Source organism: Haemaphysalis longicornis, unplaced genomic scaffold, assembly GCF_048455015.1.
Source record: "Haemaphysalis longicornis isolate Haplotype H1 unplaced genomic scaffold, Haemaphysalis longicornis Haplotype H1 scaffold_4, whole genome shotgun sequence".
Lineage (NCBI taxonomy): Eukaryota > Metazoa > Arthropoda > Arachnida > Ixodida > Ixodidae > Haemaphysalis > Haemaphysalis longicornis.
The window spans coordinates 227,137,509-227,157,839 of record NW_027526361.1 but is presented as its reverse complement, the minus strand read 5'-3'; the positions used below and the strand labels follow the sequence as shown (position 1 = coordinate 227,157,839).

Genomic DNA, 20,331 nt, shown 5'->3' with positions numbered 1-20,331 from the left:
ACTCTTTCTGACGCTTCTTGAGTGTCCCGGACTGCAGTTGAGGTTGGTGGTGACCTTTCTGGTCGAGGAACTTGTACCCGGGCCGTCCCGTGTCAGGTCAACAACCGATGGCTCACTTTTCCTTTAAGGAATAAAACCTTGGGAGACGACGTGGGAATATGAACGGCCGAATAGAGTTCAGTGCGATGCTGGTTTCCCTCTTTGGCAGGGATGGAGGTGGTGGGGCGCTCTTTGCACTTCCGAACACCGGAGAACCGGCGTGATTCCTGCCTTGCTTCTTGCACCGCTTGCGCATGAGCGCTCCCTGCAGGTGGGCGTTCTCGTCAGCGTACGTGTGGATCTCGTTCTTGATGTTCAATCGCTTCACGCTGGGTGAATCAGCGACGGACTCCATCTGCAAAATCATCTTGCTCACCTGAAGCTGTGCCTTATTAAGCTGGGGATACTCCTGAGGCATGATGGTGTCCAGGGAGCTCCGATGGCTATGATGTGCTGCTTCAGAACACAGACGTGCCTCCTGGACAGCCGCCGGGAGTCTGCTCTTAGCCAAAGTCCCCGCTTGCGACTCCTGGGCAGGTACCTTCTGTGGCTTCGGAACCAAGGATGCTCTGGTATGGAGCGCAGTGCTCTCTGTGGCATTTTGAAGACGCACCGGCCACTCCAGAAGCGGTGACTGCCGTTGTGGCGTCTCGAAGGGCTGCAGGGGCTGAAAAAGACAGGACGCTTGGGGCGGCTCTGGGGCTTCTGATATCTGAGAGAAGGACGGCCATGACTGTAGCGGTGTGCCTTTCTGTGCAGCCAGTTCCGCCTTTGCGTCTGTGGCGGGAGCAGGTCTCGGTTCCATCCGTTTCAGTTACTTTTTGGTCTTCTCGTAAACCGGAATCGGAATGCGTAGGGGTGAGCACAGTGCAAACGGCGTCGCTCCATCTTGAAGGCGAAGGACGTACTCTCCTGGCAGAGTGCCTAGGCCAGTAAAAAGTGACGGGAACTCCCTTTTAGGGTTGACCGTGTGGCTGATAGAGTTGAGGTAAACGATCAGCCAGAGCTTTTCAATTGCTGGCTTCCCGAGGAGAGGGTAGCACTCTTCGTTGAGAACGTGGACATCTTCGGTGGTCTGTTGATCTCAGAACATTAGCTGCAGTCGTGCTACTCCCCGTACAGACAACGACTGCCCATCTGGCCCGTGGAGCATGCGTGGAGATTTGACCAAAATGGGACGATGTTGAAGTCGTTCGAAGGCTTCTGGTGAGAGTACAGTTTCATCTGCGGCCGTGTCTATTTTAAACCTCAAAGATTGTCCTTACAGTAGCTTCCCTGTTTTGGATGCCAGGTGAACTCACGGTGCCAAGAAACTCACACTCGGCTTTCTGATCGGTGCTTTGAACAATGTCCACCGGTTTGGAGAGGCATACGGACGAAAAGTGTCCCTTTTTGTGACAGGAGTTGCATTTTGCGCCCTTTGCTGGGCAGGTAGATCGTGAGTGCCAATTTCTACCACACCAACGGCAAGTCCTAGAGCCCTGAGACGGGTTTGTCGCGGGTCTTCTTTGACTCGAGTTAGAAGGTGGTTTGCGTGTGTCTTGCCACTGCGCACGGCGTGTAAAGCCCAACTTGTTGACGGCTGCCATGTCGGAGTAAGGCTCTTCTTGCTGTTGCCTGGCTGTCTCGAGCTGGCGTACCCATTCTAGGGCTTTGTGAAGCGATAGGTCAGAGTCAAGCTGTAGTCTGGCAGACAACTTCTTGTCGCGAATAGCCACGACTAATCGGTCACGAACCGGCTGCTCCTGAAGGCTGCCGAACTCTTAATGCTGGGACAGTGCGTGAAGTGCCTTCGCGAAGTCTTCGGAAGACTCCCCTTCTCCTTGCACCCACGTGATGAAGCGTGCTCGATTGCAGATCCCATTGCGGCGAGGAATGAAATATTTATCGAAGTAGTCCATCGCGATGCTGAATTTCTTTGCTTCGGCAGGGGCGAGCTCAAATGTGCTGAAGATGTGCTTAGCCTTGTCCCCCATGATGTAGAGCAATGCTTCTACTTAGTGTTTTTCCGGCTTCGCGCTCAGGCCTGACCTCCTGTAGAAGCGTTCAAACTTCCTCTGCTATTTGGGCCACTCGTGGGGTGAAGAAAAGCAAAAGGGATCGGAGGGCTTAATAATGAACGTCGACATACTTGGAAAAGCAAGTGAAGGCGTTTCGGTTCGTCGGTGTGGCCTCTGTTTTCCGTGGCTCTGCAGCCACAGCCGCTCCCCAGGATGGAGGCGAAGGCCGGCAAGGCCATTTTTTAAGGATGGTCGTAGGTGTACGGCGCAAGCAGGAGGCAGACCCAGAAACTCCGCGTCAGCACCAGTTTATTCCGAGATCAGTTCTACAAAAATTCTTCACGCGCCTTGCCCGCGATGTCGCCGTGGAGGCCACGTGACCTTGGAGGTTGACCGTACAACAGGGGCCAACTTGACTGGATCGTAGTCCGTCTTCATTTTTGTGTCGTGTTGCACAGGGCGAGTGAGCTCACTGTTTCTTTGTTTTTCTTTGAAATTTACGAAGCTTTTTGAGATATATTATAGGTCTGCATATAACCTGCTAAAATTTCTCTTCACATTTTATCTAGGTGCGGCGGATGAGTCGTTTCTCCATCTATCAAGTGAAGTTTTATTTCCAGCAACATTTGTTTGGGGTGTCACAGGTGAAAACGGCTATAGATCTCTTGAACGTTCTTGGGGTCCCATACAGGCAGTGAAGCATACGAATGACATCAAACTACGTGAAATTTTAAAGAAACAGCGCGCAGGTCACGTTAATACTTCATAAACTTCGAGAGAACACCACCAAGCTTATGTAGGTTGATTGATTGTAGGGTTTAACGCGCCGACGCAACGCAGGCGATGAGGCGCGCCGTAGTGGAGGGCTCCGGATTAATTTTGACCACCTGGGAATCTTTAACGTGCGCCGAAATCTCGTACACACGGGCGTTTTTGCTTTTCCCCTCCATCAGAAAAGCGGCCACCGCGGACCAAGCTTATGTACAAAGCACGTAACATTACTTTATATCATACTTTACTGTACTTTTTCTTTACCTTGCATCACGAAATGTTGAATTTGGATTGTCAGACGACGTCATAACCGTGAGGACCTAAAGGTGGAGCAGTGACAAAATCACCTACAATTGTTGGACTAATATGTAATTAGGTAGAATGTGATCATGTGTGTTTTCCCATTCTCTGTTGTTTTCTCACGTAGAGCCCGACCCGCCATGTGATGCCACGGTGCGAACCTTATCGTGGTCGGCTGTGCGAATTCGGTGGACAGCATCGGCACATCGGGTGGACGGCTTTCATGTACGAAGACATTTGGTTCTCTTCGCAGTTTGCTTCAAAAAGCACGATCCAATTTTTCTCTGCGAAGCGTTACGGGAAGAACATCACGGGGCTTTCCTGGGCCGTGCAGCCCTAAAACAACCAATACTTATGTGAAATATAACACACAACAATTGTAGGCCGAAAATCTAAAGCGACGAATCGTAAATAAAATACTTATTTAGAAATTCTGGATATCTTCATAGTAATTACCCGTTCTTTTCTGGTGAAAATACTTGAGAGGGTAACCATTCTTACAGGTTCCTCACACATCATCAAATGCACCCACTGCCTCTCGAAATGGGCAGCCTTACGTGTTCGCCAATCACCCAGAGATGCAGTTTTAAGACTATGCAGTCGTCCCTCACCCATCCCCCTTCCCCTTAAAAAACACAGATCGCTTCACAACAGCTGTTTCTATATAAAATGACTAAAACAAACGCCACTTAGGGCTGTTTCTACGTAATGCCAAAAGTGTGCCCACAGGCCTTTTCATTTGGGCACTGTGTCACTCCATGTGCACGTATCTCTCCTTGTCCTGCTTTATTTACGAATATGCATTGATTTTCAGGTGAAATGGTGCCGCGCAGGCAGCCTCTCTCCCCGTGCCTGTTCCGGGGCTGACCTTCCGCGCAACGCTTCTTCTGTGGTGCTCAAGGGACTAGCGCCGTTCATCCGGTAAGACAGCTACTGGCGGATCAATGCATCGTACATCCTAATGTCTGCATGTTATTGCTGCATTAGGTAATTAATACAAATATATTTTTTGGCCACACAACAAAAAAGACGTTTGGTACTCAAGGTTACACAGTAGCCCCCAAATACCAGACTACCACGCACATTTTTCTTGAAGTTTAGAAAAATACGAAAAACTTCTCGCCCAACCAGAAACCTTCTGAAACGCTAATGCCCACATCTATCAGTACGGCACACCATACATCTGTTTTGCAAATGCAGGAAATAGAATCGTTCCTAAAGCAAAGAACAAAGAACACTTTAGTGACACTACAGGTGGCACATTTAGCAGGTACGTTGGAAGCTGCGCGAGAAATTAGTGCGTGCAGCAACATGCTTCAAAACAAGAGGAAGTATTGTGAGTTCTAGGCTTTAGAAACGTTTTCTTTACATTAGTCGTAGCGTGACTTATCTCTATCTTTAGTGGCTTATCACGTGACTTTAGTGACACTACAGATGGCAATTTCAGCATGTGCTTTGAAAGCTGCGCGAGAAAGCAGTGCGTGTAGCAAGATGCATTAAAACCAGAGGTGATATTGAGAGTTCTAGGCGTTAACAAGGTTTTTTTTTATTTCTCAGCGAGTGACTAATCTTTCGTTTTTTTTATTTTGCGGCGAGGACGTTAGAAATTTATTTATTTATTTATTTATTCAAAAATACCCATAAAGGCCCTCACTAGGAGGGTATTACATAAGGGGCAGGATACATTGAGAACTAAAAAAAGAGTACTAGCAGCACGTTAATAGGCAAACAAATAAATACAAGTGGGTGTGAGGCAAAAAAAAAAGAAAAAAAGAAAGAAAGAAAGAAAGAAAACAAACAAAAAATCTTGAAAGAACTCTAGAACCTATCAAAACACTTTTTAGTAAAGTTAACATACGAAGTAAGTGTGTAAAAGTTCTTGGAATTCGGTCGGATCTGTAAAATTTACAATGTGAGATGGTAGGGCATTCCAATGCACAATTGTGCGAGGTATGAAGGATTGTGAATATTTGGAAGTGTGGCATTTCACACGTGTCACTTTTAAGGCATGGTCCCGTAGGGGAAAGATGGTCGGTGTCGATGAAAAGAAATCAGGATGAAGAGAAGAGCGATGGTACAGTTAATGAAACAATGATAAACGTGACAGTTTCCGCCGATCTGATAGCATAGGTAAAGATGCGCGAAGTTTTAGAGCCGTGACGCTGGTATGACGTGAATAATCTGAAAAGATGAAACGAACGGCACGATTTTGAAGGGATTCAATTTTGTCAACTAAGTATGCTTTGTCAGGGTCCCAAATGCCAGATGCGTACTCAATTTTAGGTCTGATGACAGTTGTGTATGCAAGTTTGCGGAGGTTAGATGGAGCATGTTTTAGTCTCTGCTTTAAAAAACCCAATGAGCGGTTGACGGATGCAAAAATGATGTCGATATGATGATTCCATGTCAGGTCACAGTGCAGGTTGCGTCCCAGGTACTTGTAAGTGTCTGCTAGCTCAACAGTTGTGTTATTTAAGGAATAGGAAGTTTGAATGCACGATGCGCGGTTTGTAAAGGACATAAGTTTAGTTTTAGAATTATTAAACGACATTAACCAAGTGGAACACCAAGTAGATATAGAGTCAAGGGCAGTTTTGAGGGCCAGTTGGTCAGTAGAGCAGGTTATTGTATGGTAAATAACACAGTCATCAGCAAACATCCTGATCCTTGAAGAAACGCAATTAGGTAAGTCATTAATAAAAATTAGAAAAATTAAAGAGCCCAGGACACTGCCTTGTAGAACACCAGATAGTACTTGACCGAAAGAATAATTAACGTTATTAGCAGATGTGAATTCAACCCTTGAGGACAGAAAATCTTTATCCCATGCAATTACAAGAGGGTGGATATTAAGTTGTGTAAGTTTGATTAGCAATCTGTGGTGAGGTACCCGATCGTAAGCTTTGGAAAAATCTAGAAACATCGAGTCGATTTGAAGCCCAACGTCAACGGATGAGTGAATATCGTTAATAAAAACAGCGAGCTGAGTGTCACACGAATACCCTTTCGTAAACCCGTGTTGGTATATAAAGATGATATTATGTTCTTCCAAGTAGCTAATCACCTATGAGTGGATGATGTGTTCGAGAAGTTTACAAATAGTGCTTGTTATTGATATCGGTCTGTAGTTGAGTGGTGATAAGGAATTGCCGGATTTAAAGTTGGGTGTTACTTTTGCTATTCTCCAATCTTCAGGAATTACACCAGATGAAATGGACTGTGAAAAAAGACCGGACAAGATGCGATAGATACCATCAGAAGTATTCATTAGTATTTTATTATTGACACCAAGCTGGTCCGGAGCAAAACAGTTTTTTAGTTTGTTTAGTAAACATTGAATACCGACTTCGCTTATCGTAATACCTGGCATGTTAGTGTCAGCAACGTGGCTTACGTTAGGACAACTGATAATGTTTTCACGGGTAAATACGGAACAAAAGCTATCGTTAAACACGATATGGTCAGGAAACGGTAAGCTGTACGTGACGGCACAAGAACAAAAACAAAAAAACAGAAAAACAGCCCAATCCTATGCTTGCAAGTGTGAAAACTGCACAAAATTACCTTGGCGACTGATCGTTGCCACATGTCTAGAGCACATAGTACGTTGTGAAGCAAGGTGAATGCGGCGTTGACTGCACATATTGTGCAGTTATTCTGCCTATCAACGCAGCAACAGCTGTATAACAACTACCTTCCTTCATTAAATCAAGCATTCATCGTTTTATAATGCCTTATGAAGATTTGCTGTAGAACACCCCAGTATCAAGTCTAGTATCGGCAGGTAATACAAAACCAGTTGATGCATGTGGCAACGCGTTCTTCGTTATGGCACACATCATCAAAACCCTTGAAAAAAAGATTAGGGTAATTCGAGATCAGCCTCATTTATCAGTTAGGTAATGCTAACTCAGCGGTGGTAAAACGTTGGTAGGATTTATCGATACAAGTCAGGGGGGTTGCTCGCTTTGCGTGGAAAGAAACAGCATGTGAATATTTAAATCATTAGCGGGCATTCACAAGATTTGCTTTTGGCGCCTGCGGTGCTATGTTGTCAATGGCCGGTCAGTGAGCATGTGCGGCATATAAAGGAATTAATCCAGTTGAACTGGCTTCTCTTCCTTTAGGTTAAGCCTGCAAATATGCAATGTCCATTAGAAGCCGTACTGTGCTAGTAACAATGATTCGGGAAAGAGACACTGCTAGCTCAAGAACAGCACGCATAGAGTAGCATGAAAACCCGTCCTATGAACATTAGGTGGAAGATAGAAACAGAAGTCAAGTCACTGACGAAGTCAAAAAGTGTTAAAAGACGCTTCCGAAGCCACGCGGGTTTGGAAACATCTTTCAACATTTATTTTTAAATTGATCAGTCACCGCATTACTGTTCCTTCATGTACTGGCTGACCAGACGAATCTTCGTGAAAGACTAAGTAGATGATACTGGGAAAGGAGAGCAAATGCGCTCGGTCCGTGCCATTCGTCGGCTCGCTAAAACTCTCACTGCGCTTTCGCATCGCACGCTTGAACGCGCAGGTGGTTGTCCGTGTGTGGTGCCCGTATTTTACAAGATACTGAATTTTATATTTTGTCATCACCACCTCGGTGCATTTTTTATGCATCATGCGCTGGCTGGGCGTTTGGCTTGAGCTTTCGCTACAGGCATCGATTTATAACGGTAATCCTGCTTGCACTAAAGTTATTCCAGGTTTAAATCCCCAAGATAACTGTCCCAATTCAATATATGTACAAGTTCGAATTTGGGGTCTGCGAATTCAATAAGTTTGTTTATAATTTGCGATGTTGCTGTCTGGAGGACGGTGCGCTGTCATTCGCTAAGATGCGGTATTATGGCTCGCAGTCGGGAGAATATTTCGCAGATGAGTAGGCGGAAGCAGCTAAGGGTACGTAGTCCTGATTGTATTTTGCATGTACATACCTACTTGCTTGGTGAGGCCCACGACGTGCACTCACCATGTAATAATACGTGCGGGTCTCTCAGACGACAACCTAGATGTACAAATTGTGTTCTGATAGAACATATTCGGTGTTGGTACTCACCCTACATCGGACTGCATTGTGTCGCCGAAGAGGCTATTCTTGCTTCCTGAGAAGTTCAATAACTCAATATAGGCAGCCCTGCTCTTGAAATAGTCTGGTAAGTGTGGGCTGCTACCCCGCGTACCATAGCGGAATTGTACTCGTGAGAATTAGTCATGAAAACCAAAACCCAGTAAGCATTGTAACGCATCGGAATGTGTCCCATTCAAACGCATTCATGTAGCCGCAGTTTGTTTCAAATATAAACTCTGTCTAATTCCAGATACAAATACACAGTTCGCTCCTTCCGTAAAGCCTCCAATGGCTCGGGCGTTCTCTACAGCAGCCCATCTGTGGCATCTCGAAGAAGTCGACTCAGCTTCGGTGAGCCTCGTTTAGGACGGTTCGGTGCCCTCATCTGCCGTGAAAGTAGTAGGCTGCCTTAGCTTAGCGTGTTACTCTTTTTCCGTACCCGTTCCGTTCTACCGGGGCCCGACTGCGCATGCGCGCACAGGCACGAGAAGGCGAGTCAACCGTCACCGGAACAAATGCGCAGGCACGGCGAGGCGGGCTGCCCGTCGCCAGAATTAAGCCACCCTAACAGAACAAATGCACACATGCCCAATCGGGTCCCAGCACAACGGAAACGGTACGGTTGCAGGGTAACTCGCTGGAACTCTTCAATATAGAATTTTGGCATAGCGGGTGTTGTGAACAGCAAGAAAACAATGCGTCCCGGTAGAACAGAACTGGAAACGCGCTTCTTTCTTCATTATTTCTTAATGATGACAGTATGCACGCCCCGCTTCTACCTCCTCTACTTCTACAAAAACGGGTAGTGTCCACTAACGCTACGGCGGCGGGTACCAGAACTGGATTGGGCACTTACGGATTCATTCTGGTAGTGTCGAGTTCCGCGGGCGGGCCCTCGCCATGCCCACCAATAACTTCCGTTGAGAAGCGACCTCCGCGCCCGCCACGCGTGTGCATGCACAGTCGGATTCGGGTAACCCACCGCCTTAGCGTGAGCCTTCGCCAGCCGCTATACTGACACTCTGTAATCTACATACAACCGGAGACGCTATAGATACTTCCACCCTTGCTGACACTCACTGATGGAAATAATATTGCGGTACAAAAGGGAGGGTCTACCGCTTGCTGTGGTTCGCCAACTATGAAAATTTTTTTGCGTACATTGCCATGTAACGAACATTATCTGAATTAACTGCACAACGCGTGTTGAATTGCAATATTACGTGAGTGAGAGAGAGAGAATAAACTTTATTGGGGCATCGGTAGGATTAACGACGAGTGGTGACCAGCGCTTGGAGGTTGTCTGTGACCTGCGCTGCTCTTTCAATAAGTCCATGGACTTCCGAGTCCGAGATGCGTAAGGCCGTCTCCTAGTGCCGTTCAGTAGAGGTGGGAGGGAACGACTTATGGGGGCATTGCCAAACTATATGTTTGGCTGTTCAGGAGGCTTTGCAGAGGTGGCGTTGCTTGCAGGCAGGTCAATGGTAGCGAAGAAATATTGAGGGACATATCGCTTGTAGTCGGGCGTGACAAGAGAGGGGGTTGGTTTGGAGAAGGTGCCGATATCATTCCTCTCGGATAGACAGCGACCAGTGGTTGCCGCCTGCCGCGGCGGTAGCGCCCGAACGGTAGGCAACAGTGACAAGTCATTTCTTGAAAAGTCAAGAGGCTGTCGCGGGTTGGCTGGGCTCCGTAAGAAGGGGTGCGACTTGACCAACCTCGGAAGGTTAGCTCTCGACCTGCAAGGTTAGCCGCTTCGTTTCCTTCCAACCCCTCAAAGGCACAAGTCCAAATCAGCCCCGCGTGGGAGATGGGAGGGTTTTCAAGACGAATTTTGAGAGTCTGCGGGTAAATGTTACCCAGGGCTGAATTTTAAATGGCTGTTTTCGAATCAGAGGTAACACTTGTGATTGACTGGGGTAAGGAGGCCCTTTAGGATCGAAGATAGCAGTGACTGCATAAGCGTCGTGGTGACAATAACTGGCTACCTGCAGATATGAGTGCTCTGCTTTATGGGCCATTTAAGTGCTAAGACGCGTACTGATGTTCACAGCGTTTGACATTCTGCTCCAGGCGCATATTACGGGGATTTGGCCTATCGGGTTAGAGGTTGTGAAAGTCGGCATGAATACGCACTCTCTGATTAGTAAAGGCCGGAGCATGAAGCCCGGGTGGATTTAAGGTGAATCTGCCTGCCGGGGTGGTAGAAAAAAAAACGACTCAAGCTGAAACGTACCATGCCGTAATATCGGTAAACAGACTTCGCCGATGACTTCGGCTGTCCTATATCTAGGATTTTTACAAAGTTGACATCCTTGCATGGCGTAGCTTTGCACTGATAAATATTTCGAGCCCATCTGTTTTTACATACCTGTGACACCCCTCAGAAATGCCCGGATAAAACGCGTGCGTCTTATTTGTGACGGCGAAAGAAACAAAGTTCGAGCAACGAAGGGGAGCAGTTATCCCTCATGGCCGTGCCAAGTTAATGAAAACAGTGCTCCAAAATAATAAAAAAGCGTAGACTAGAATACCGTACCACGTGAAATATTTTTCAAGTGTAGGTCAGTGCATTGTGTTGTTATTATTACGCAAACTGCGCTGCAAATAAAAGTAACTAACTAGAATACAACCATGAGCTAAGAATTTGGAAGTAGGTGAACAAAATATGTTGTAATTATAACACGAAAGACTTCCCTTCTTAGTAAGATTTAGGAAGCATAATAATTGGAGGCCGCGACGCGCGGCAAAATGCCTATTCTTTTATCTTTATTCCGCATAAAGCCTATTTAACCTATAAGCGTGAACTAAGGGAAAGGGAGCATTTACAAAAAAACGTTTATTGGGCCTACAAATGCCTATTTTCACTATATGGGCTTTTTTGGGCGTATTTCGACTATATGGGCCTATTCAGTCTTTATAGTGCCCAAAAAAGCCTTTTTGGTGTTCTATATGCATTTAGTTGGTTTTTTGAGTATATGATCTGCAAGGACTGTTCTCCCTTCAGAAGCCCGAAACTGGGCGTTTGTCGCACGCCGCGTACCAGAAAAATCCGCGCTCCTTGCCAAACACGGCGAGAAGCGCTAACCGTGCTCAAGCCATCGACACCTTTGGAGGCCTCACCATCTCTTCCGCATCCCCATCGGCCAGTGATAAGCGACACCGCAGCCAAGCTCACCTACTTCCCCCTGTCCGCACGGGATCTTTTGACCTATGTCGTTCATAACTCTGTCTCCACGTATCAACGTCGAAAACTTTTACCGACTTGCCCTATCCATTCCTAAAGCAATAAAAAAAATTGGCCGCGTATCTGCTCCTTTCGTTGCAAATGACTTCAAAAGACGATAGTCTTTATCGGCATTTCCGAAGTAAATGCCTCCCTTCGCTTTACCGCTCACCTCTCATGTTGTTCCTCTTGCGTCACGCTCCTCTCAAGGTAAAGACGCCAAATGTTTGCTTAAATCATTTTAAATTTCCCGCGTTCCCCTGGTCCAAACCGGGTGTCTCGATGCGAACGTTGCCGTACGGCGAAGACGCGCGTTAATCGAGGCGCCTTACTTCAACGTTTATAGAACCGCGTTTCCCTACTCCACGTGCGTTGCAAGCAGAACGTGGAAACTACCTAGTGGAACCTTGCGTAACTGTTGCCGGTTGATTTCTTAAAATGGCGCCAGAAGCTATAGTTGCGCGGGCGACAGCAGGCGACGGCGGAGTGAATTCTTTTTCTGCAGTTGATCAAGTATTTAATTTCGCAAAAGTCAAGCATGTTTGAATTTTTATAAAGGAACACTGCGAATATCACTTCTGTATTGATTCGTTGTCTCATATTTGCGTAATGTCATGTTCTTCAACTGTGTTGACAAGTATGAACATTACACTGGACCAAGACGGGTAGATTTAGTGTGACTATATAAGACTATTGCGCAGGCATTGTTTTGCTTTGGCCGGGTCAAACGATCCTGTGAGGCGAATGGGAGTGCCGTAAACTGGAAAAAATGCCTGGGCTTTTGGCATGGAAATTGGCCATCAACCCCAAGCATCTTCGCTAACATGAATTGGGTCAGCACACCGGCAAAGTACTTAGGTGTGCCTTTGGAGTTTTATAAAGACAGCGATCCGTATTGGAGGATGGAAGCCGAAGTAATGAAAGAAAGGGCAGAAAACTGGAAAGGGTGGAGCTTATCAATATTTTCAAGAACGACTGTGTGCAACTTATTTTTTGTAAGCAGACTGTGGTATGTCCTTCAGGTTCTTCACTGTTCCCGAGCTAATGTTCAAAGGCTGCATCGTGTATTCGCTGTGTTTATATGGGGGTCAAACTGGGAACGGACAAGCCGGACAAACCTGTATCGTAGGGTCAGGGACGGAGGTTTGGGACTAGCACACTTGTTTATACGTCAAATTGTAAACCGTTTCTTGTTTCTCCGCGATGTTAAGGACCCAACGTTAAGAACTATCTGTCAATTGCGCAGTCACGTCCAATGTTATACCTGGCGGCCAGCATGGTTTTATGAGAGAAGTTGTACTGTCATGCCGTTTCTTGGCTGTTCGATTTTCTTGGGATTACTTGTGTCAAGTAAATAGGAAAAAGTTGTATAAAGACGTGTGTGATGTAGTCCTCCCTGAACCAATGTACCGGTTGATTTATAGAGTAGGTAGGGGTAAAGATGTGCTTAAAAGAGTTAAGCGTATGCAGGTACCCCCTAGCGTAAAGACTTTTTTCTTCAAACTGCATACTGGAACCCTCTCTGTTAAGACGTGGATGGCAGAAAAAGACTTGTTCGTTCCATGGGGAATTGACTGTATCATATGCAAAAAAGCTGAAACGATTGAGCATGTATTCATCGATTGTTGGGATGCTGTGTTCCTGTGGGATGTGCTCCAACGAACTCTGAAAAAGGATCTGCCTGTGGATGCCCAAGGTATACGGTACTTGCCTGTTGAAAACGAGGATGGTATGCCTTACGACCTGATCATGCTTGTTGGATTGAGCTCTATTTGGAAAGCAAGAATGGCCGCAAGGTACTCTGACATCGATGCGCGAAGCGCGAGACAGTATTTTAGAGAGGCAATGAGTGAATACGTGGAAAATCAAAAATATGTGTCGAATCCGTCCGAATGTCTTGCAGACATGAAATCGTTGGTACACCTAAGGGACTTTTAAACACATGACGTCAACCAAAGTCAGGTTGACGGCTGTTTGTGAATGAATGTCTGTGTTCTGTATGTGCCAAAGCAGGCAATAAAGAAAAAAAAGGGGTGGCTGAATCGAGTCACAGACAGACAGACGGACAGACAGACATATAGACAAACAGACAGACCAAAATTTCTGAGTTTAAGTAGACCAAGAAAGACTATCGTCTTTAAAAACAAGCAAAGAAGCAAATGAAGGCAACATAGCCGCGTAACATGCCGCTCATTGTCAAAGACGGCTCCTGAGGGAAAACCGCATTCAAGTCTGACACTCCAAAGTTTTAAGGGGTCGCAGCGAACGCGTGCACGGTCAGCCGCGGATCACGGGTACGCCACTGGCCCGCAAGCTGCAGCACTTGTAGCACAAAGACGTAACGAGAAAAGGAGCGCATAGGAATGAGCATATCGGTACTTTCTAAGTAGTCTTGTCGTGAAAGCCATCATTCGTCATGCCGGATAACTTTTAAGAGCATTTGGAAACCAAGAATAAAGGGAGTTAGTTCCAAAGAAATTCGCGTGCTGTTTAATGTTCATAATCGGTATGCATAGCTACCGATCGGAGTTGTTCTCCCAGCTTCGCTAGTCATCCGCTTCTGCAGGGTAGAACGGCTCAGTAATTCGTAACCAAATTATTACACTTTATTGTAATATCCACGGGATTCATCGGTGTTGTGAAGAGCTGAAAAGGTCGTCTGCTCTGTCAACGAATGATTGTTGCAGTTAAGATCTTCATTCGAAGCTCAGTTGTGTCTTCAAGCAGCCGTTACCGATTTTGCCCACTTCACCAGAGCCCGTTATTATCCTTTAAGCAACTCGGCTAGGGCTGAAAATTACAACAAAAACACTCGCAGGTGGTATTTAAAGTCGGCGAAAGGGTCACCGCCCACCATATCTACGGCACAGTGCACTTCAACGTAATACGACAGATTCGTATGATCATTTAACACCCTTTGAAGGAAGCATTTGAAAACCTGAGAGCTAGGGCGGCACTCTAAGAATGCTGAGCTCATTTGGGAGGTATAGGACAGATCCGCCACCATTCCTGAAGAACCGGCGGCTTAACTATGTCTGATATAAAATTCCCGGATTCCCTGTGCTAACAGAACACCCGAAGGTTCTCAGCAGCAAACATTCTGATATTCCAGGTGAAATTAACTCATAGAGAGTCCCGAAGTACAAGAACGACCCCCACTTCAGGGAGCGTTAAGCATTGTTTTTCCGCACACAATTTTCGAGTGAAACGAGGTACACCTTCAAGCAGCAAATTAATGAGATGGGTTAGGTTGTTCATGGTTTTCAGTCCTTTGTTTTAGTGTCGAGGCACCATACATTTCACCTAAATATTAAGATAGGAACTTTTGTGTCGCTTATTTTCACGAATAATAATAAATTACGCTCCCACAGCACACGACCTTTCCGAGGTGTCACCGCGAGTCAGAACTTTGTCCTAAAATATGCGGCTGAAATAAATACGAATTCAGCCAATATATGCCCACCCGAATGCATTTGGCGCTTATATGGCTAAATATCCCTTTTCAATGCCTATCATAGGCTCCTAACACATTGATTTGTGTGCCTAAAATTAAGGTTACTAGTTATATAGTTTGGAAGTCATCTGAACTGCGTGAAGCGGGAATACTTGGTACATTTAGGCGTGGTTATACTCCTTACCCACCCGAGAAAACTTGTCGTTTGTCGCTGTCCTCGTGATCATTTACAACAATCACTAATAAACAACACAAATCAATATTAGGTTCAACGGCTGCAATGAGTGTCACGCGCTGAAACAGGACTTTCGCTTCAAATTAAACGTGATCTTACACTTTGTCGCATGGAAAAAAGCATCATGAAGATGGTATAAGCTTTGCCGTTAAATGCTCACTATCGGCAACTGCTCCCGCATGCGCAGCTAATTACCGCATACGCCGTAAAGGGAAGCGTAAAAAAGTCATATAAAGATGTCCTATATCTTTTTGCTACTATGAAACGGTAATGAGTATGTCACAACATTCCTCAAAAAGTAGCGCTTTACCAGTAACAATATTACTTGTAATCCGCGACGGCCGACAGTCGTTCCATGCTACTTCGGTTACCAAAATACAATGCATATAGTCAGTGCTTACTGAACCACCGCCCGAAACTTCCGTCAAACCCGAAAACCTATATAATGAGAAAGTAATTCTTTCCTATAGAAAATAAGCGCCTGGGATAAGGAAGGAAACGAGAGAGAGAGAGAGAGAGAGAACATGTATTGTCCATTGTCCTTGGTCCACGTCAGCTAAAACATGGAGGCTTATGCCTCGCTTTCTTCATAGGGGCCATAATGACCTTGGAAAGTATCATGAAGGCAGAAAGCCTCCTGGGCAGTAGTAAGGTATGTTGGGGGCGGGGGAGCTAGCCAAGTCTCCTCTCAGGTGACGGAGCGGAGGGAGGGGAAAAGGTTTGGAGAGGGGCAGTCCCAGTAGGAGTGAGGAGTAGATGGGTATGCGCCAGAAGATGGGCAGGTTGGGGGACCGCAGCACTTACGTATGCAATGTAAAATTTGGTGAGATGGGAGGGAGTGTGTATGGATTGGGCGGAGAGTAACGGTTTGAGCGCGAGTGAGACGTTGGTGTGGAGAAGGGTAAGATTGGCGGGCGAGGCCAGAGGAGAGTAGAGTGAACGTAGGTCATAAATCAAACAAAAAGAAAATATTCTAATTGGGCCGGGCATGTACTGTTGGCAGGTGGAAAGTGATGTATTATCTAAGCAAGCGAAAGGCAAGCGATATACGGCAAGGGAGGGCAGACGACTCGGTAAGCGGTATCACGAATTTGGAAGGGAAGGCAGACCACTCGATGAGCAGTATCACAAATTTGGGAGATTTGGAAGCAGCTACTTTATTCGAGCAGCGACAGAAAAGAGCAATTTGAACTTCATCAGAGTACCCTTTCTACTGCAGCGCGCATAAGTAGGCTGAAAGGAGATATGGTATATGTTCCTGCCAATTATCGTCAACGTTACTGAGAAGCTGGTAGGCGTTTCTTTGGTGGGGCATTTTTGCAGCTTCCTATGCGATAATAAAATGTCAATAACAATACGTTCATTATCTACCCCCGCATTTCCCACTATTCGCTCTAGATATTTCAATTATCATTTCTTCGGCCCAACATGTCGCCACTAACTTAACAGACATGTGAGCTTCACACTTATACACAAACAGGTAAACACAATCAGAGAATATGCTTTTACAGATTGACTGGTTTAATCATTCCTGTTCCCCGTCCACTCAGGAAATGAAATCGATTAGAGGATTGAAGTACTAACTGACAACCATCGGCAGAGTTCGCCGAGAAAACTCAGTGTTTAGCAAACAATCGTGGTTTTTGTGTTTTTGTTTACCATCAGCCTGAATTATGTTTTCCAGGTATATTTCTTGGGATAGACGAACGTACACGCCGACCTTTTGCATGCAACTGTATTCTTTTTTTTTATGTAGGAGTAACTTAGTTTGGCACTTCCAAAGTGGGCGTATTTTCGATTTCATAAAGGCCGCGGATGTCCTGTTCGTATGTATGTAGTAGTTTTTTTTATTTGTTACAGGAGTTAATCTTATACGTTACCTCCAAAAATGCAGTTAATAATCAGTGTCTCCTAGAATTGGTCTACTGGACGTATTGCAAATAAATTATTAATATTATCAAAATAATAATTAAAAACGCGCTGCAACACCACCTTCCATTTAATACATTTTATTGCGAAGAGTTTTGACAGAGGTTGGAGGATCCAGCACAACCATTTCTTTTGGGCTCACCCCCCAAAAATGTATAAATGTCTTAGTCCTTAAGAATCGCAAAGGGGAACAAAAAAATGCCAGAGCATCTCAGCAAGAATTCATATGCTTAAATGCGGTTTGAGGATAGCGTTCCGTACATATATTTGGCTCTCAATGAAGTGGCTGTAACGGGGACACTGAGATTTATGATGTTTGCTTGCAGAGCTGTTCCTGTACGCGGAGATGCTGATGATATTCGCGCTTGGGGCGGCTCTAACACTAATGGCGATGCTCACCGTTGGATACGTAGTGGTACGTCACATACCCGATCTCTTTTGCATCTACAATCCTACAAAGCATGTCTTTTTAAAACACGGACTTCGGTCACTCACAAATAACCTTGTTTCGGAATTTCTTGAAAGTTTTCTTGTGCTGCTTCAAACGTGTTCTATACCTGGTGATGCGCGTCAGGCTGAAGTCTACGCAAAACACAGTAGTACTAACAATTACTGCTGTTAGCCCTACTTCGACAAATTCTTGAATCTTGTGCTTGTGTTTAGAGATACGTGGGGTCCGGCATGCACGGGAAGAGAACGCCCACCTGTATCACTTCCGAATACGAAGTGAAGCAGCCATAAAAAACAACGTTTAACAGGCAATACAATGAAATAAGTAAACAGAACTATCCCATAAATTAACTACAGAACAGTATACTTAATTAGGCCTAAAAATACACTAGCAGAAAGCAATACGGCAACCCTGTCTTATATCAAAGTGAATTAGACGAACGTGCGTTGTAACATGTAATCACTGGAGAAACCGTACTTGCTTAGCGTGCACGAAATCCCATTTTACGTTATGGAAGGCTTTATCTTAACTGCTTATCGAATGAATACATCGCTGTCGGCTGGGAGCGCGTTTTGTAAGATCGTCCTCACACTCTCTCCTTTCCTTTCAGTTTCTTTCAATCGCATGTCTTTACTAATAAACTTAAGTAGCTGTTGATATTAGGGTCATTATTCCTTTCGTAAGCATATTAAACACTAGATTTTTAAAATTACAACGCGAATGTGCCGGCGTATCTGGTGCCGGCGCATCTAGAGTATAGCTCAAGGCAGGAATTTTTAACGTAACACAACCAAAACGGATTTTTTTTTCAACTTCGCAGATTCGTGCCCTCGGTCTCAGACGATTTTTCGTCATGGAGGACGCAGAGCTGGTGGCCCCTCCAGGAGGTGCTCGTGAAAACAGAGGAGAGGGAGACCACCGGCGCCACATCGTGGGCACTGCTAGAAGGCGCCGGGGGGCAGCCCTGCGCAGGATCAACTCTCACGGCGACAGCTGACCCTGCTGAGCTGGATTGCCTTTTTAACATCCAGCGAGATAAAGCACGGAAAGCAGGGGACTTTTCTTGGCCGCCTGAAATGAAACGGCCTCAGTTCTTGAGTTACAGATGCTTATAATAATCTTTAAACTATCCCGTATTTAAGAGCACCAAACAAGTGAGATAGTCTCGTTTGTTTGATAAAATGCGCTGATCAAAATTGCAGAGCTCATATTCTAAATATTTCAAAGCTATTACTTAGCCCAATCTGAGATTTTTTACTGTGAATGTGCTGATTTCGCGTGGTTATGAATTGCTCAATATGTGTGAGCATGTTGTAACAAGGGTATTTCGCCCTTGCACAGGAACAACGTGAACTGAATTTTGCATCCATATATACCAGTGGGCCGTCATACCCACCATAATGGACAACTAAAAAATATTTTATTCTGCATTTGCGTAGCCCAGATTACAATGTCTTAGAGAAGGAAATTACCTCGGCAAAAAAGGGGTTATGTTTTGCAGTTGGGAATTTCTGTACTTACGCACCTGAATGCACCTAACCAAGGGAAATTGCCCTTGGTAAGGTGCATTTTGTTGTCAGGATTGTCAAAGCTAATAAATGAAGTTGACTGGAAATATGACCGTGATTTTATTGGTGTGAAATCAACTTTCACAATAAGGAACCATCTTTTTGTAAGTACACACAAAACACAAGTTAGGCTGAATGGGAGTTTTTTTGCTGGCATACGTCGTTTAAACTCTTCACGGCAGGAGGCCTGCTCCCACGAGTGGTAGTATGATGGTGGAAAAACTGCCAGTTTACACCGGGGGCCACAAGCCGTCGTAAAAAGGCGCATTTACCACGATTGTACCACTTCACAAAACGCAGTATCTAGCTGTGAATACTGCGTTTGTCTTAATGTGCGTATTAAAAACTCCCACGCCTCCTCTATCTCCTTCTCTTCCTCCATCGCCCCTTCCTCTTCTACGCCTCCTTACAAAATGGCTGCCAGTTGGTTTCGTGTGTCGTGTGAGCTCCAGCGTCCCCGAAAATTTATTGTCGATGTGAACTTGCGGCCGCACGAATGGGTGTGAAGTGCTTCCCGACAATCGAAGCTCGATGCGAACAATCTGGAACCAGCCTGCACTGACGTGCGAAGCACTGCAACGTCGCCTCCGTTTCACCGACCTTCGAGCCGACGGAATACGCCAGCGAGCCGACGCGAGGCCTAAATGCAGTGATCCCTGAGAGTGGCTCGTTACAAACAACGCGGTTGTGCCTCTGCGAGGTTGTTGAAGGTAAGATTTTCACGTTTTTTATTGTACCCAACATTTTGGGAGACTTGTGCCCCTTCTAGTGTGAAATAAACTCAGCGTATTTCCCGCGTGACTGCACGGGCGATTCTCCGCCACTGGAGGTGAATGTTGTGCGTGACAGAGGGCGCCATGCCCGGAACGTCATTGGGGAGACCGAACGGTGTGAAAGCAATGCGTATATGCGCGGGTGTCAAGCAGAACACTCACTCATTCACACTCGTGAACAGTATGAAAACTGTCCGAACTGTGAACGGCTGTTAGGTGTTTTTGTTAGGCTGTGTCTATATATGCCTTATTGGCAGGCAAAGGTGAAGTTGGCCAGTCAAACGTCGCCGGGCGGCCGCTTGTCTTGAGAACTACGTGTGGTCCCAGCCGCGCCTGCAACGAGGAGGGTGACTCCCGCGTGCCGCCGGAGATTAATGCTTTCACTGGAAAGGGAGAAGGTCGAGGCCCCATGGGAGCTCTTCGTACGATAGGCGCTTGTAACGACGACTGCTTTTAAATGCGAATGCATTTCTTAGTCGAGCCATGTCAGGTGCCGTGCGGCGTCCACGCGC

The 20,331-nt window shown here is 45.8% G+C and overlaps 1 protein-coding gene across 1 annotated transcript; it reads left to right on the top strand.

Annotated features, from left to right (window-relative positions):
• The first annotated feature begins 478 nt into the window (after positions 1-478).
• LOC144180250 (uncharacterized) lies at positions 479-18,997 on the top strand. Its single transcript, XM_077708629.1, has 4 exons — positions 479-576; positions 8,434-8,534; positions 17,354-17,442; positions 18,299-18,997. Exons 1-4 carry the CDS (start codon positions 479-481, stop codon positions 18,473-18,475), a joined length of 465 nt encoding a protein of 154 aa, XP_077564755.1. The 3' UTR covers positions 18,476-18,997.
• The last annotated feature ends 1,334 nt before the right edge of the window (positions 18,998-20,331 follow it).

Coding starts and splice junctions, on each gene's coding strand:
- LOC144180250 (XM_077708629.1), top strand. CDS start 479: ATGGCTATGATGTGCTGCTTCAGAACACAGACGTGCCTCCTGGACAGC. Junction 8,535..17,353: donor AAGAAGTCGACTCAGCTTCG/GTGAGCCTCGTT, acceptor GTTTGCTTGCAG/AGCTGTTCCTGTACGCGGAG. Junction 17,443..18,298: donor TCACCGTTGGATACGTAGTG/GTACGTCACATA, acceptor TCAACTTCGCAG/ATTCGTGCCCTCGGTCTCAG.